Source organism: Ahaetulla prasina, chromosome 3 (assembly GCF_028640845.1).
Source record: "Ahaetulla prasina isolate Xishuangbanna chromosome 3, ASM2864084v1, whole genome shotgun sequence".
Classification (NCBI taxonomy): domain Eukaryota; kingdom Metazoa; phylum Chordata; class Lepidosauria; order Squamata; family Colubridae; genus Ahaetulla; species Ahaetulla prasina.
In genome coordinates, this window is record NC_080541.1 from 189,590,348 (window position 1) to 189,604,610 (window position 14,263).

Here is a 14,263-nt window from a genome sequence, read left to right on the forward strand (position 1 = left end):
CGGCTCAAGGAACGAGGCCCGGTTCCGGAGCTGAGCGGCGTCCACGTGTTGCCCTCCGACTGCATCAGGGGGACGACAAGCCGAAGGAAAATTCTGGAGGAAAATTAGTTTGGAATCTCTGTGCTATAAGTCAGGGGTCTCCCACCTTGGCAACTTTAAGCCTGGTGGACTTCAACTCCCAGAATTCCCCAGCCAGCTTTGCTGGCTGGGGGATTCTGGGCGTTGAAGTCCACAAGTCTTAAAATTACCAAGGTTGGAGACCCCTGATTTACAAGATCCCTGGGCTAGCTGCTGGGGACTGAAGTGATCAAATAGTGCTGCACTGACCGGGTGGGTTAGCTGCTGGGAATTGTACAGTAATTCGGCAGCACCTGAAGACCGCAGCCTCTCCTGCCTCCCGCAGGGGATGGAGTAGAAATTGGGCTGATATTTACAGATGACCTGTTTGCCAAACCGGCCAAGGAGTCGCTCAGGGCACGTCCAATCTAACAAAGCCGCGCGCAGCCCTGTCATTCCACGTGCCTTCCCTTGGCTAGAAGTCGCTTCTCGGTCAAAGGCCGCCGGGTTCCGGCCGCCCTTAAAAGAGAAGCCGCCTCTTTGGGATCCCTTCGCCCATCCACTTTTAAAGGAGCCGCGCGGGCTGCAAGACGTCCCGCCCAGAGGATACCCCGAAGTCCTTGCCCTCTATGAGGAACGAACAGCTGATTCGCCCAATCCACAGCCCCAAAGTGACCGGCAGGAGAAAGGACAACGGCTCGGGTCCCAAGGCGCCCCCATTAAGGACGGAGCCGGCTGCCGCTCGGGATAAAAAACACAGGCCGGGAGAGGCCGGGGCAACGGCCAAGGCCACGGCCATTGCTTACCAAGGCTCTCGCGCGTATTCCTCCATCTTCGTCCCGGTTTCCACACAGCGGCGTGACGCGCAGAGTCACACGTTTGCCGGCTTGTGAATCAGGCGGCTTTCGGGCCCCGCCGACGCCAGGCGTAGCCATTGGCTGCCAGTCCTGAAGGGGCCGGCTCAAGGAACGAGGCCCGGTTCCGGAGCTGAGCGGCGTCCACGTGTTGCCCTCCGACTGCATCAGGGGGACGACAAGCCGAAGGAAAATTCTGGAGGAAAATTAGTTTGGAATCTCTGTGCTATAAGTCAGGGGTCTCCCACCTTGGCAACTTTAAGCCTGGTGGACTTCAACTCCCAGAATTCCCCAGCCAGCTTTGCTGGCTGGGGGATTCTGGGAGTTGAAGTCCACCAGGCTTAAAGTTGCCAACGTTGGAGACCCCTGCTATAAATGAGCGCGCGGCGGGGGGAGGCGTTCCCCAAAAGTGGACTTTTCTAGCATCAGGGATACCGTAAGAAAGCAAAATAATAGCTCCCTGTTAAGTGATCTGCGCTGTTCGATTCAGGATACTCGATTCGATGGATACTTTAAATTTTGAAGGCGGACATGCTGAGGTGACAAAAAAAGTCAAGGTCGACTAGTTTTATCGGGAGCTTAAATGACGTCTCGCTACCATTTCCTGACACTCTTGGTTCAGGCGTGAAAGGGTTAAGTTCTTTTTACTGCACAGTACTGTTCATTCATCTGAATGGCCTACGGTTGCTGCTTAAAAAAGAAAAGAAAAGATTATTGTGCTTGGTCAAAATCCATGGTATAAAAGGACATGTGTGATTGATTGAACTTGTGTACCACATGGATAATTGGGCAAACTCCTGGAGACAGTGGAAAATAGGAGAGCCTGGCATACTTTGGTCCTTTGAGTCACAAAGAAATGGACATGACTTAGAGATGGACACTATTTAACAGCTATATAACCTCCAGCACACAGATAAAGATGTTGCACTAAACACTGTGGTATATCTGTGCTGTAACAGTGCAGTGTCTAAAGAAAAGCTTAAGATGGAAAAATTATAAAGCTGCAAATTCTTCCTTCTGCCTCTTTCTGCCCATTGACACACTGTTTCCCCATATCCCTCTGCTGCCTCTGATCCCTGTCTGTTTACACATGTGAATTGGATCAGCCCGAGACTACTAAATAACCCAACTATGGCCATGTTTGCTTTGCTGAGATAGCCTTTTAAGCCCGTCGCAGGAATAATGAAAAACCCTCACTGAAACTTCATCTAGGAAGGAAGAGGCGAGAAATGTACAGTAAAGTAATGACATTTGAAGAGTGGTCTCCGTGTTGGAGAGAGATCCTAGCATCCGGTAATTGGATCTTTTATGACTGAATAGGACTGCCCTTTGCAAGCCAAAATAAGGACTGACCCAGGGAGAACCAGGGAAAGAGCATTCCTGAGCATGGACATGTGTGCAGATTCTTCTCCCTCTGTCACAAAGGCTTTATTTTGGAGATTGATGGGGCATATCAAATGAATCAAGACTATACATTGTAGAAGGAGAGCCAAGTTAGTGTATGGTGGCAAAAAAACTCTTCTGGCAGTGCCTCTTATTAATACATTTCCTTAAGATTTAAATGAGGGTAACGTAGGGAGGAAGGGAAGGGCAATTACTGGTAGTCCTCAACTTACGAACACAATTGAGCCCAAAATTTCTGTTGCTAAGTGAGCCATTTGTTAAGTGAATTTTGCCCCATTTTATGACCTTTCTTGCCACAGTTGTTAAATGAATCCCTGCAGTTAAGTTAATAACATGGTTGTTAAGTGAACTTGGCTTCCCTATTGGCTTTGCTTGTCAGAAGGTCGCAAAAGGGGATCACATGACCTCAGGACACTGCAACTGTTATAAATAAGAATCACTTGTGAAGTGTTTGAATTTTGATCACATGACCATGGGAATGCTGCAGTGGCATTGTAACTTTGATCTCTAAATGAACTGTTGTAAGTCAAGGACCACCTGTAGTTGATTATGCAGGCTATATCTGTGAGACAGATTGCATCTACCTTATTATTTAACAATTTCCCCTCACTCCAATTTAAATCCTACATCAATCAAGCCACTTCATGCATCTGATGTAATGAGCTGCAGCTCAAGACCTATGCCTTTTAATAAAAAATATAGATGGAAATATTGCTACTGGACTCCTGAAGTTTTTATCAGGAAAAGATACAAACTGTATTATCACATTTCCTTCTTGACATTTTTTTTAATTTTTTTTATTTTATTTGTCACAACAGTATATATAAGCATAAGCATGAAAATAACTATATAATATATAAGCATATATATGAGCATAAGTATGTAATAACTAAACTCCTCATGCGTCCTGCAAGGTCATCCCGCACCTCCTGATGAAGGAGGGCGGGTCACCAGGCTGGCGGCGCGGTTATCTGCCGACGCAATGAGGGTGGAGGCATATGGCGCCTCGCCTCCTCATTGCCACTAGGTAGGCAAGAATAAAACAGACAGTACAATATACAAATTTAAAATGCAGTTAAAAACTTATTTTAAAATTGGCCTGAGAAGTAAAATATATAATAAGCTAAAACCCCATTTAAAATTAATTTCTAAGAATTTAAAATTTGTTAAAATCAATTTAAGCCAGCCCCGCGAATAAAAAGATGTGTCTTCAGTTCATGACGGAATGTCCAAGGTCAGGTATTTGGCGAAACCCGGGGAAGTTCGTTCCAGAGTGGGAGCCCCACAGAGAAGGACCTTCCTGGGGCCGCCAGCCGACATTGCTTGGCGGACGGCACCCTGAGAAGTCCCTCTGTGAGAGCGTACGGGTCGGTGGGAGGCATGTGGTAACAGCAGGCGGTCCCGTAAGTACCCAGGCCCTAAGCCATGGAGCGCTTTAAAGGTAGTAACCAACACCTTAAAGTGCACTCGAAAGGCCACAGGTAGCCAGTGCAGTCTGCGCAGGAGCGGTGTTATATGGGAGCTACGCGGAGCTCCTTCTATCACCCGCGCAGCTGCATTCTGGACTAACTGAAGCCTCCGAGTGCACTTCAAGGGGAGCCCCATGTAGAGAGCATTACAATAATCCAAGCGAGAGGTAACGAGCGCATGAGTGACCGTGCACAAGGCATCCCGATCAAGGAAGGGGCGCAACTGCCGAACCAGGCGAACCTGGTGGAAGGCCCCCCTGGAGACGGCCGTCAAATGATCTTCAAACGACAGCCGTTCATCCAGGAGGACACCTAAGTTGCGCACCCTATCCTTTGGGGCCAATAACTCGCCTCCAACAGTCAGCCGCGGCTGCAGCTGACTGAATCGGGGTGCCGGCATCCACAGCCACTCCGTCTTGGAGGGATTAAGCTTGAGCCTGTTTCTCCCCATCCAGACCCGTACGGCTTCCACACACCGGGACAGCACTTCAACAGCTTCATTGGGGTGGCCTGGGGTGGAGAAGTACAGCTGGGTGTCATCAGCGTACAGCTGGTATCTCACCCCAAAGCCACTGATGATCTCACCCAACGGCTTCATATAGATGTTGAACAGAAGGGGCGAGAGAATCGACCCCTGCGGCACCCCACAAGTGAGGTCCCTCGCGGTCGACCTCTGCCCCCCTGTCAACACCGTCTGCGACCGGTCAGAGAGATAGGAGGAGAACCACCGATACACGGTGCCTCCCACTCCCAATCCCCCCAACCGGCGCAGCAGGATACCATGGTCGATGGTATCAAAAGCCGCTGAGAGATCTAATAGGACCAGGGCAGAGGAATAACCCCTGTCCCTGGCCCTCCAGAGATCATCCACCAATGCGACCAAAGCTGTCTCCGTGTTGGAGAGAGATCCTAGCATCCGGTAATTGGATCTTTTATGACTGAATAGGACTGCCCTTTGCATGCCAAAATGAGGACTGACCCAGGGAGAACCAGGGAAAGAGCATTCCTGAGCATGGACATGTGTGCAGATTCTTCTCCCTCTGTCACAAAGGCTTTATTTTGGAGATTGATGGGGCATATCAAATGAATCAAGACTATACATTGTAGAAGGAGAGCCAAGTTAGTGTATGGTGGCAAAAAAACTCTTCTGGCAGTGCCTCTTATTAATACATTTCCTTAAGATTTAAATGAGGGTAACGAGGGAGGAAGGAAGGGCAATTACTGGTAGTCCTCAACTTACGAACACAATTGAGCCCAAAATTTCTGTTGCTAAGTGAGCCATTTGTTAAGTGAACTTGGCTTCCTATTGGCTTTGCTTGTCAGAAGGTCGCAAAGGCACGACACGGTCCAAGGCCGTCATGGAAGCCTGAACTCCCGAGCTGCAGTCGATAGCAAGCCAGCCGATGGCAGTTGAAATCCCCATGACTATAAGTCTGGGGTCTCAACCGCCACAGAGGCAAGTACCTCAACAGCTCGGGCAGGGCTGTGGTCACGCAGCAAGGAGCCAGGTGCGATCAACAAGCCCAACTGATTCCTATGGCCCCACCTCACATAGAGGATTCACAACCGCAATCAGGAACAGTGGCCTCCTCGGTTCTAGATCTTCCTTAATGACAACCGCCACCCCCACCCCTACCTTGGGCCTCGGCTGATGAAATGCTCGGAAACCTGGAGGCACAGCTCAGCAGGGGAACCCCCTCGGACCCAACCAGGTCTCCGTAATGCCCATAAGGTGGACTCCCCTGAATAAGATCGCAAATCAGGGGGCTTTATTAGCCACGGACCGGCATTACATAACATCAACAAGATCCAGGCTCTGAGGATCATGGCCACCTGAGGAACGGGTAGGGACTGAGGGGCCGGAGCACGTGATCGCCGTCAAACATCGAGCACGTGCTCCCAACACTGACACGCCCCTCCGCCATATCTGCCTCTCCCACTCACCGTACAGATTGAACAACCCTCTAGTCCTGGAACAGAACCTCCCCTGCCTTCAGACCAGATGTAATATGTCGCGAACAAGCACAGGGCTGGATCCTCCCGACGGGTTCTCTCCCCACCACAAATCCTCCCCCTCCCAACCCTTAAAATCCCTTAAAACTCCCTTAAAAATCTATTAAAACAACTAATTAAAACCCTAAGCCTCCTATTTTCATGCCACCTCTCGGGACTCCAAAGCCCGTCCTCAAGGTGGGCCTCGATAATCTGGAGGCCAAACCCAGAGAGGGGCATCTCGCAGGGCAAGTAGGTCAGCCGCAGTAAATGTTCGCATCACTGAGAAGGTCCGGCAAAAGGCCCATCCTGGGCTGGTCAAGATGATAGCAGATGACAAAGCAGATGGTAAAGTGACCATGACCAGTCTGTCCTGATGGGAAACAGTTAGAGGTAATCCATGTGCGGTAGATGACCAAACCGCTGACTCAGTCAATTCACCACCCCATACAAGCAACCCAGGGTGGACTATGGAAGAAGGGGGGGAGGAACGATGATAAAGATGTTATTTAGAGATGTTAAATAATGGAGGGGTATCCGCTGGGCCCGTGGGCCTTCCTCAGGCACCACCAGATATCCACGCCACTAGGGCAAGGCCACAACCACCTTGGGCCTACCGGGCCATCCGCCGCCTCAAAGCACCGGGGCAGGCCGCCGCCGCCTACCGCCTCCGCCCGGCCATCGCTGCTGGGAAAGCCCCATCGCCACCGCAAGCAGGACACTGAAATCCCCACCATCCGGGAGGGGGCACCAGTCGCCAAAACCCGCCAGCAGTCCCGGGGTTCCACCGGCGCCAACGCCCGACGAGAACCAGGCCGCCGCCGCCGCCGCCGAGAGTTCAAAGAGGCTGATGGAGCCCGGGCGGCCCTCCAGATCTTCATTGGGGCGCAGCCCCTCCGGGGCTCCTCCCATCGCCCCCAGAGACGCCCAGTTCCAAAACCCATCTTCGAATTGCCTGAGTCTTCCAGGCAGGAGTCCAGGGGGTCCGCGATGTCAACGCCCCCCCCCACCGCTGCCGCCGCCGCCGCCAAAACGCCAAAAAGGCTGGCGGCGGCTCGGCAGGCCGCCAGGATTACCTTCAAGGCGCCGTGACTCCGGGGTTCCTCCCAACGCCCCTCGGAGTCGCACAGCACCCAGCCACCCTTTTTTCGGGTGGCTAGATCTTCCTCCATCAGGGCGGGGGCCTAAGATGTTATTAAGGCCCCCCCCAGACCCGGACAGAGCCCGAAAAGGCCCGTCGCCGCTCCCCCGATCAGCAGGGCGGCGCCATCTTGGACATGCGCAAGAAGCAACCTTCCTTAGGATTTAAATGAGGGTAACGTAGGGAGGAAGGAAAGGGCAATTACTGGTAGTCCTCAACTTACGAACACAATTGAGCCCAAAATTTCTGTTGCTAAGTGAGCCATTTGTTAAGTGAATTTTGCCCCATTTTACGACTTTTCTTTCCACAGTTGTTAAATGAATCCCTGCAGTTAAGTTAATAACATGGTTGTTAAGTGAACTTGGCTTCCCTATTGGCTTTGCTTGTCAGAAGGTCGCAAAAGGGGATCACATGACCTCAGGACACTGCAACTGTTATAAATAAGAATCACTTGTGAAGTGTTTGAATTTTGATCACATGACCATGGGAATGCTGCAGTGGCATTGTAACTTTGATCTCTAAATGAACTGTTGTAAGTCAAGGACCACCTGTAGTTGATTATGCAGGCTATATCTGTGAGACAGATTGCATCTACCTTATTATTTAACAATTTCCCCTCACTCCAATTTAAATCCTACATCAATCAAGCCACTTCATGCATCTGATGTAATGAGCTGCAGCTCAAGACCTATGCCTTTTAATAAAAAATATAGATGGAAATATTGCTACTGGACTCCTGAAGTTTTTATCAGGAAAAGATACAAACTGTATTATCACATTTCCTTCTTGACATTTTTTTAAATTTTTTTTATTTTATTTGTCACAACAGTATATATAAGCATAAGCATGAAAATAACTATATAATATATAAGCATATATATGAGCATAAGTAGGTGATAACTATATTAATTGGATATAATGAAAAGAAACAATAGGACAGGAACGGTAGGCACATTTGTGCTCTTATGCATGCCCTTTATAGACCTCTTAGGAATGGGGTGAGGTAGAGAGTTTTTGGTTAAAGCTTTGGGGATTTTGAGAAGAGACCATAGAGTCAGGTAGTGTGTTCCAAGTGTTAATAACTCTGTTACAGAAGTCATATTTTCTGCAATCAAGATTGAAACAGTTAACATTGAGTTTAAATCTATTGTTTGCTCTTGTATTGTTATGATTGAAGCTGAAGTAGTCTTCAACAGGAAGGACATTGCAATAGATGATTCTATGAGTTAAACACAGGTCCTGTCGAAGGCGGCGGAGTTCTAAGTTTTCTAAATTCAAGATTTCAAGTCTGGTGGCATAAGGTATTTTGTTGTATTCAGAGGAGTGGAGTACTCTTCTTGTAAAATATTTCTGGACACGTTCAATTGTATTGATGTCTGAAATGTGGTATGGGTTCCAGACAGGCGAGCTGTATTCAAGAATTGGTCTAGCAAATGTTTTATAAGCTCTGGTTAGCAGTGTAGTGTTTCTGGAGAAGAAGCTATGTAAGATTAGGTTTACAACTTTTAAAGCCTTTTTTGCGAGTTGTATTGTTTTGAAGAAGCCCCAAATACTGAAACTAAAAGCAAATTAACAACATCATACCTCAAAAATCTATCTAGTTCAACAAAAGTAGAGGACTGCAAGCCAATGAGGCTTTTATTTACAGTAACACAAAGTTGAAGTATTGCACTATATTTACATCATATAACATTTTACATGTCATGTAATAATAGTGACTGCCAGCAGATGGAGTACGTTGTTTGTAAAAATTCTAAATATGTTTAGAAAAGGTCTGAGGGGGAAGGGAGAAAAACCTAGGTAAAAAAGAACATACCGTATATACTCGAGTATAAGCCGAGTTTTTCAGCATGTTTTTTGTGCTGAAAAACGTCCCCTCGGCTTATACTCGAGTATATCTGACTTATCTCAGTTTGTTTTTTTCTTTTTCACATTATACCGGATGGTGCAAACTTGGCGGGCTTTTGCATTAGCGCGGGGAAGCCCTGCGGTGCAGTGAGAGGGCGGGCGGGGGCCGCCAGCCTTCTCAGCTGAGGAGGAGGCTTTCCTGACCGGTAGCCGCCTCATTTCCCCCCCGCGGCTTATACTCGAGTCCCCAGTTTACCCCAGTTTTTTGGGGTAAAATTGGGGACCTCGGCTTATACTCGGATCGGCTTATATTCGAGTATATACGGTATTTTGACTTTGCTTTGGCAATTATTAGATTGCACTAAAATTCACTGGGCCTGGTAATGTGCACTTTGAAAACACATTTTTAAATAGTGTAAGTATGCATTAATACAGTGAATTAATTTGATATGTTCATTCAATCATGTTTCTTAATGACATAATCCAGTTTCGATTATATAAGTACTGTAGCATTTTGGGAATTACATTTTTCTATTTTGACATCAGTCTATTATTTCTTTCAAATATCATTAAGAGATACTGTAATAAATTATGATGCAAACCAACTATCCCCAAGGTGATACTCTCCAACATGGTATTGGCTAGCTCATTTTCAAGTTGAACAGTTCTGGAAACAGTAACCTGGATAAAACTTAATACAAATGTCAAACAATGAAGCAAGCATTAATTTTTCAGCATCATTTCTATATATATGACCTTCCAACATGAACGCTGGCTGTTACAAAGCAGGTGAAAGAAGATGGAGAAGGTGAGCCACAGAAAAAGCAAAACAAGAAGTATGAACCTTCCATATTATTTGCATAATAAAAGATATGAAATATTTGGGTCAGAATTCCCCAACCTGGAATGCTCATGAATGGAATATATGTTCAATACCTTAGTGCAGGGGTGTCAAACTCAAGACTCAGTCCACGGGGTGCTTAAATCTGGCCCACAGGCTGCCCTGGAAATAGCAAAACAGCCCTCCTAGGCTCTGTTTTCGGCCATGACGGCCCCCTGCACCCTTCTGCCAGCGAAAATGGAACCGGGGGGGGGGGGGGGTGCACTGGCATAGGCCTAGCAAAACAAACTTGAAACAAAACGAAAGGAGAAACGTTTCCCCTTTTGCATTTGAACATGCAAGAAGGGGCAGGAAAGGAGAAAGGGAAAGAGAAAAGCCAAGGAAAAAGATGGGAAGAGAGCAAGGAAGGAAAAATAAGGAAAGAGGGGAAGGAAGAAGAAAGGAGAATGAAGAGGGAAGGAAAAAGAAAAAAAGGAAGGAAGGAGATTATAATGAGTGAGAGAGGGTCTGAGGGAAGTCCTGTCTGAGCACTTGACCCGACAGAAGTGACCTTGAGCTGGCCACGCCCACCCTGGCCATGCCCCCTGGCTACACCATGCCCCACCCCGAGGTCAAACACAACCCTGATGAGGCCCTCAATGAAATCTAGTTTGACACCCCTGCCTTAGTGCAACATCATTTTGTGAAAATAAATTTAATATATATTTAAATATAATATAAATTTAAAACCTGACAATTTTCAATAATGCTACTGTGGCATTTAGTAAGTTTTTGAAATAAAAGCCGAGGTATAAAAACTTTCCACTAATAGTTACCATCCCTTGCCAGCAATGTAACATTTTCAGAGACACTTCAGAGAAGGACTGAAAGATCTAAACTGTTTTTACTGAAAATCTCCCAGATTAGAATGGAAGCTACATCCTATTATACTCAGCTCTCCACTTACTAGCAATTGTAGATAGGCAATCCAACTCTGCTTCAGTGACTCCATCCAGCCACCTTGTTCTCTGTTGTTCCCCTTCTTCTTTTGCCCTCAATCTTTCCCAGCATTAGGCTCTTTTCCAGTGAGTCCTTCCTTCTCATTCGGTGGCCAAAGTATTTGAGTTCCATCTTCAGGATCTGGCCTTCTAAAGAGCAGTCAGGGTGGACTCCAGAGGATGATAGAGGACAGGAAGGCCTGGAGGAATGTTGGGTCGGACACGACTTCGACTTCGCAACTAACAACAACAATCCAACTCTATGTAAATGTATTCAAAAGAAAATGTGATGGGCTTTCTATCTAGCTTTAAACTGCATGCTGATGAGGTTTGGGGACTTGTTTAATAACCTATGCATTGGAAGTGTGCTGCCCCACAATAATAACTATAATTTTCTATCATTCTTTTTGTGTAAGATTCAAAAGAATTGAAACTCCTGTATTTTCAGTGGAAAAGTAGGATATGCTGCTTTCAACAAATTGAATCTTTCATTAAATAAAGCAAGCTTCAGGCATATTCTGATTTTACATATTATTGAGAGAAGTGAAATAAGACACTGCATGCCAACAAGGAGATGCATTTGTTTGTAGATGTGTGAGCAGTTGATATACACACTTAAAGATTTTGTTTTCATTTCTGCATCCATGCAGGGAGCCAGCAGCTTAGGGAATTTTGTTTTGCTTTTCTTGTTAGAAAATGTGCAAGTTTCTCTTTCATTGCCTTTAAAAACCTAAAAGTTCAAGACTAAATTTGGTCATGCAGCACTTCAAGATTCCCTGGAATGTCCTCAAGTTTCAAACTCCTCTGGTGGATATCAGCTCCACCTCCTGTCTTGTATGATTGGCTTTCCTCTGCTTGGCTAAACTATTGTCACTTTTCATTGGCCAGTTTCTCTACATCTGCATATTCATTATAATCCAAGCTGTAAAGGAGGTTTGGTTTCTTACATATAACATTTCAACACCTCTACAGTACCCGAAAAAAGAACCTGGTTTTGCAGAAATCCTAACTCTGATTTTTTTAAGCTTGCTTTTTAATATATACACAAATACATATAGATACACATATTACAGAGTGTACTCTTGCAATCTGCCAAGATGTCTAGGGTAGCAAAATACCGACGGCAGGTCAGTGAAGATCCAGATATTGACAACTTATTATCCACTTTGTCTCCAGAAGAGATGGAGGAGCTAGAAAAGGAACTGGATTCATCTGATACTGATGGAAGCATTCCGGTTGGCCTCGAGCAGAGAGATAAACCTGACAAGCAATTGAGTGGCAAGTACAATCGAGAGGAAACACTCAGCCACCGTGAAAAGGAGACCAAGAAATTTATTCCAAAAGAACAGTCCACAGATGTAAGTTGCTTTTGGGGAAAGGTACATTGGTATAAGGGGAGGTGGAGTAATGCTAGCTGTAAACTATGGCTAGAATTATACAGTTTGCTAAGTTAAAACACCACATTTTTTGGGGGGGAGGTGTTTGCAATGTCTAAACCCAGTCAGAAAGTCAAAAGGAAAAGATTGCTTTTTCATAGTAAGATGCAACTCACATCCTTTTTTTATAAACTAGATCACTGTGTAATCAAGTTTATTAAGGTGCATTAAGGCATACATTTATTGCTTTTCATTGTCACAAATATTTTCCTAAAGCTCTGCTGAATAAAACAGTGAATGGGTTTACACTTCTTACTAAATCAAGTTTGTTTGATCATGTTTATTGAGTCAATCACAATGATTAAGTTCATTTACTGTGTAAAGTGAAAATGATATGACATTATTAACATGAGTAAATGCTCTCACAGGGCAGCTTTTTAGTTTCTTGAATTTGGAGATAAGTATCTCATGGAGGGAAGTGAAAGTTGTTCCCTGTTAGGTTGGGTTGATGCCCCAAATCTGTTTCTGGTCTAGCTTTACAATATTGGGAGTCCAGTCTTAATGCTTCTGTGGCTGTGCTGATATCTGAGAGCTTAGCTACTGCAAGAGATAAGATGGAGAAGATCACCCCATATTTGCTGGATTTGTGAAAGTCATAATTTACTTCAATGATAAATTATTGAACAAGCTTGAGTAGTCCTGTGCCACCATGGTAAGCCTTAAAGAATGGTTTGAAAACCACAAACTACCAGTGGGTTCATTTGACACTCTAGGTCAGAATCAGACAAATCACAGTACAGATTGATGGCATGAGTTAACCCAATGATTAGGATTTGTAAAGACACGGTTTACAGTTTAGCATGTTGGGCATGCTAAAAGTCCAAATGTCTATTCTGACATTTAATAAATTATTGTTAAGCAAATCCAACCACTATTTTACTCTCTTTGCCTTTTATAGCAACTAACACCAAAACACTGTAAAGGGATGTGTTTACATAGTATGCAAAGCCAAAATGTGTTTTAATTGTTTAACGTTTAGCATTTCATATGAATTCCATTGTTTAAAAAACCAGGGGGTAGAGTGATTATACCATTTCCAATCCTTTTGAAGTCTAGAAAAAAAAAGTGAGATACGTACCCATGTGATTCTACAATATGTTTGTTTAATATAGAATTATGGCTTACTAAATAGCCTGCATTTGCAGACCATCTGAAAATAAGCTGCTACATGGTCTGAGTTCATACCAATAGACAAATGCATTTTAGAGTAGTGTTTTGTTCAAGTCCAGCCTATATGTCATGCCACTTGACAAGGAATGATGGGAGGTAAGCTCTATGCTATGTTTATAAATATGCCAAACCATATTTTGTCTATTAATTTAGTAGCTTATTAACCATATTTTTTGACTTAGTTTTTTATGCGAACCCAGGCTTTACGTTATGTTCCTTGACAGGTGAGGCTAAACCAGTGGACTTTGTCTTGCCAGCAACAACCACATTTGTTTGCCCAGCACTAAGTAGAAATGTAGATGGGGAGGAATGGAATTATCCAGCACTAAAGAGATCCCTGGAGGAAAAAAAGAACCTTAACTTGCAACAAGCAAGGCTGTTTCTGTCCATAAGTGTAATGAGCAGAGGCTTCATGTGGTGGACTAGGAAAACAAGCCCAAATGGAACAAGTAAAAAACAAAACAAAACAAAAATCTAAGGGCAGCTTATTTTTTTTGTTTTTGTTTGAGGCACAGAATACAGGTAGTCCTTGATTTACAATGGTTCATTTAGTGACCGTTCGAAGTTATAATAGCACTGAAAAAATGACTTATGACCATTTTTCACACTTACGACAATTTCAGCATCCCCAGGGTCATGTGCTTATTTTTTGTGACCTTCTGAAAGGCAAAGTCAAGGGGGAAGCCAGATTCACTTAACAACCATGTTTCTTATTTAACAACGGCAGTGATTCACTTAACAAATGTGGCAAGCAAAGTTGTAAAATGGAGTAAAACTCACTAACAAATTTCTCACATGGCAACATAAATTCTGGGCTCAATTGAGGACTACCTGCGTGTTGTCAATATATATATTCTGAGCTACAAACTTGCCAACCATCTGTTAATCTAACATACCAGTAGTTTGAATTCATCCCATGTGTTAATGACTTGGTGAAAACTGGTTTGGTTAAACCATTAGTGCATTGGTTAAAGATAATGTTTATATATATTCTTTCTTCTTTATTATACCTATTAAACTGACCCCAGCCTTAACAAGTTAGCCGCAACAGGAGAGGCTCATCTTTTAATTTCA

At 44.8% G+C, this 14,263-nt stretch overlaps 1 protein-coding gene across 1 annotated transcript in view; it reads left to right on the forward strand.

Annotated features, from left to right (window-relative positions):
- The first annotated feature begins 11,526 nt into the window (after positions 1 to 11,526).
- Positions 11,527 to 14,263, forward strand: part of LMOD1 (leiomodin 1) — a 32,169-nt gene continuing 29,432 nt past the window's right edge. Inside the window, exon 1 of the mRNA XM_058177625.1 lies at positions 11,527 to 11,941. Coding sequence (XP_058033608.1) covers positions 11,681 to 11,941 — 261 coding nt within the window. The 5' untranslated portion in view covers positions 11,527 to 11,680. The remainder of the gene's footprint in view (positions 11,942 to 14,263) is intronic.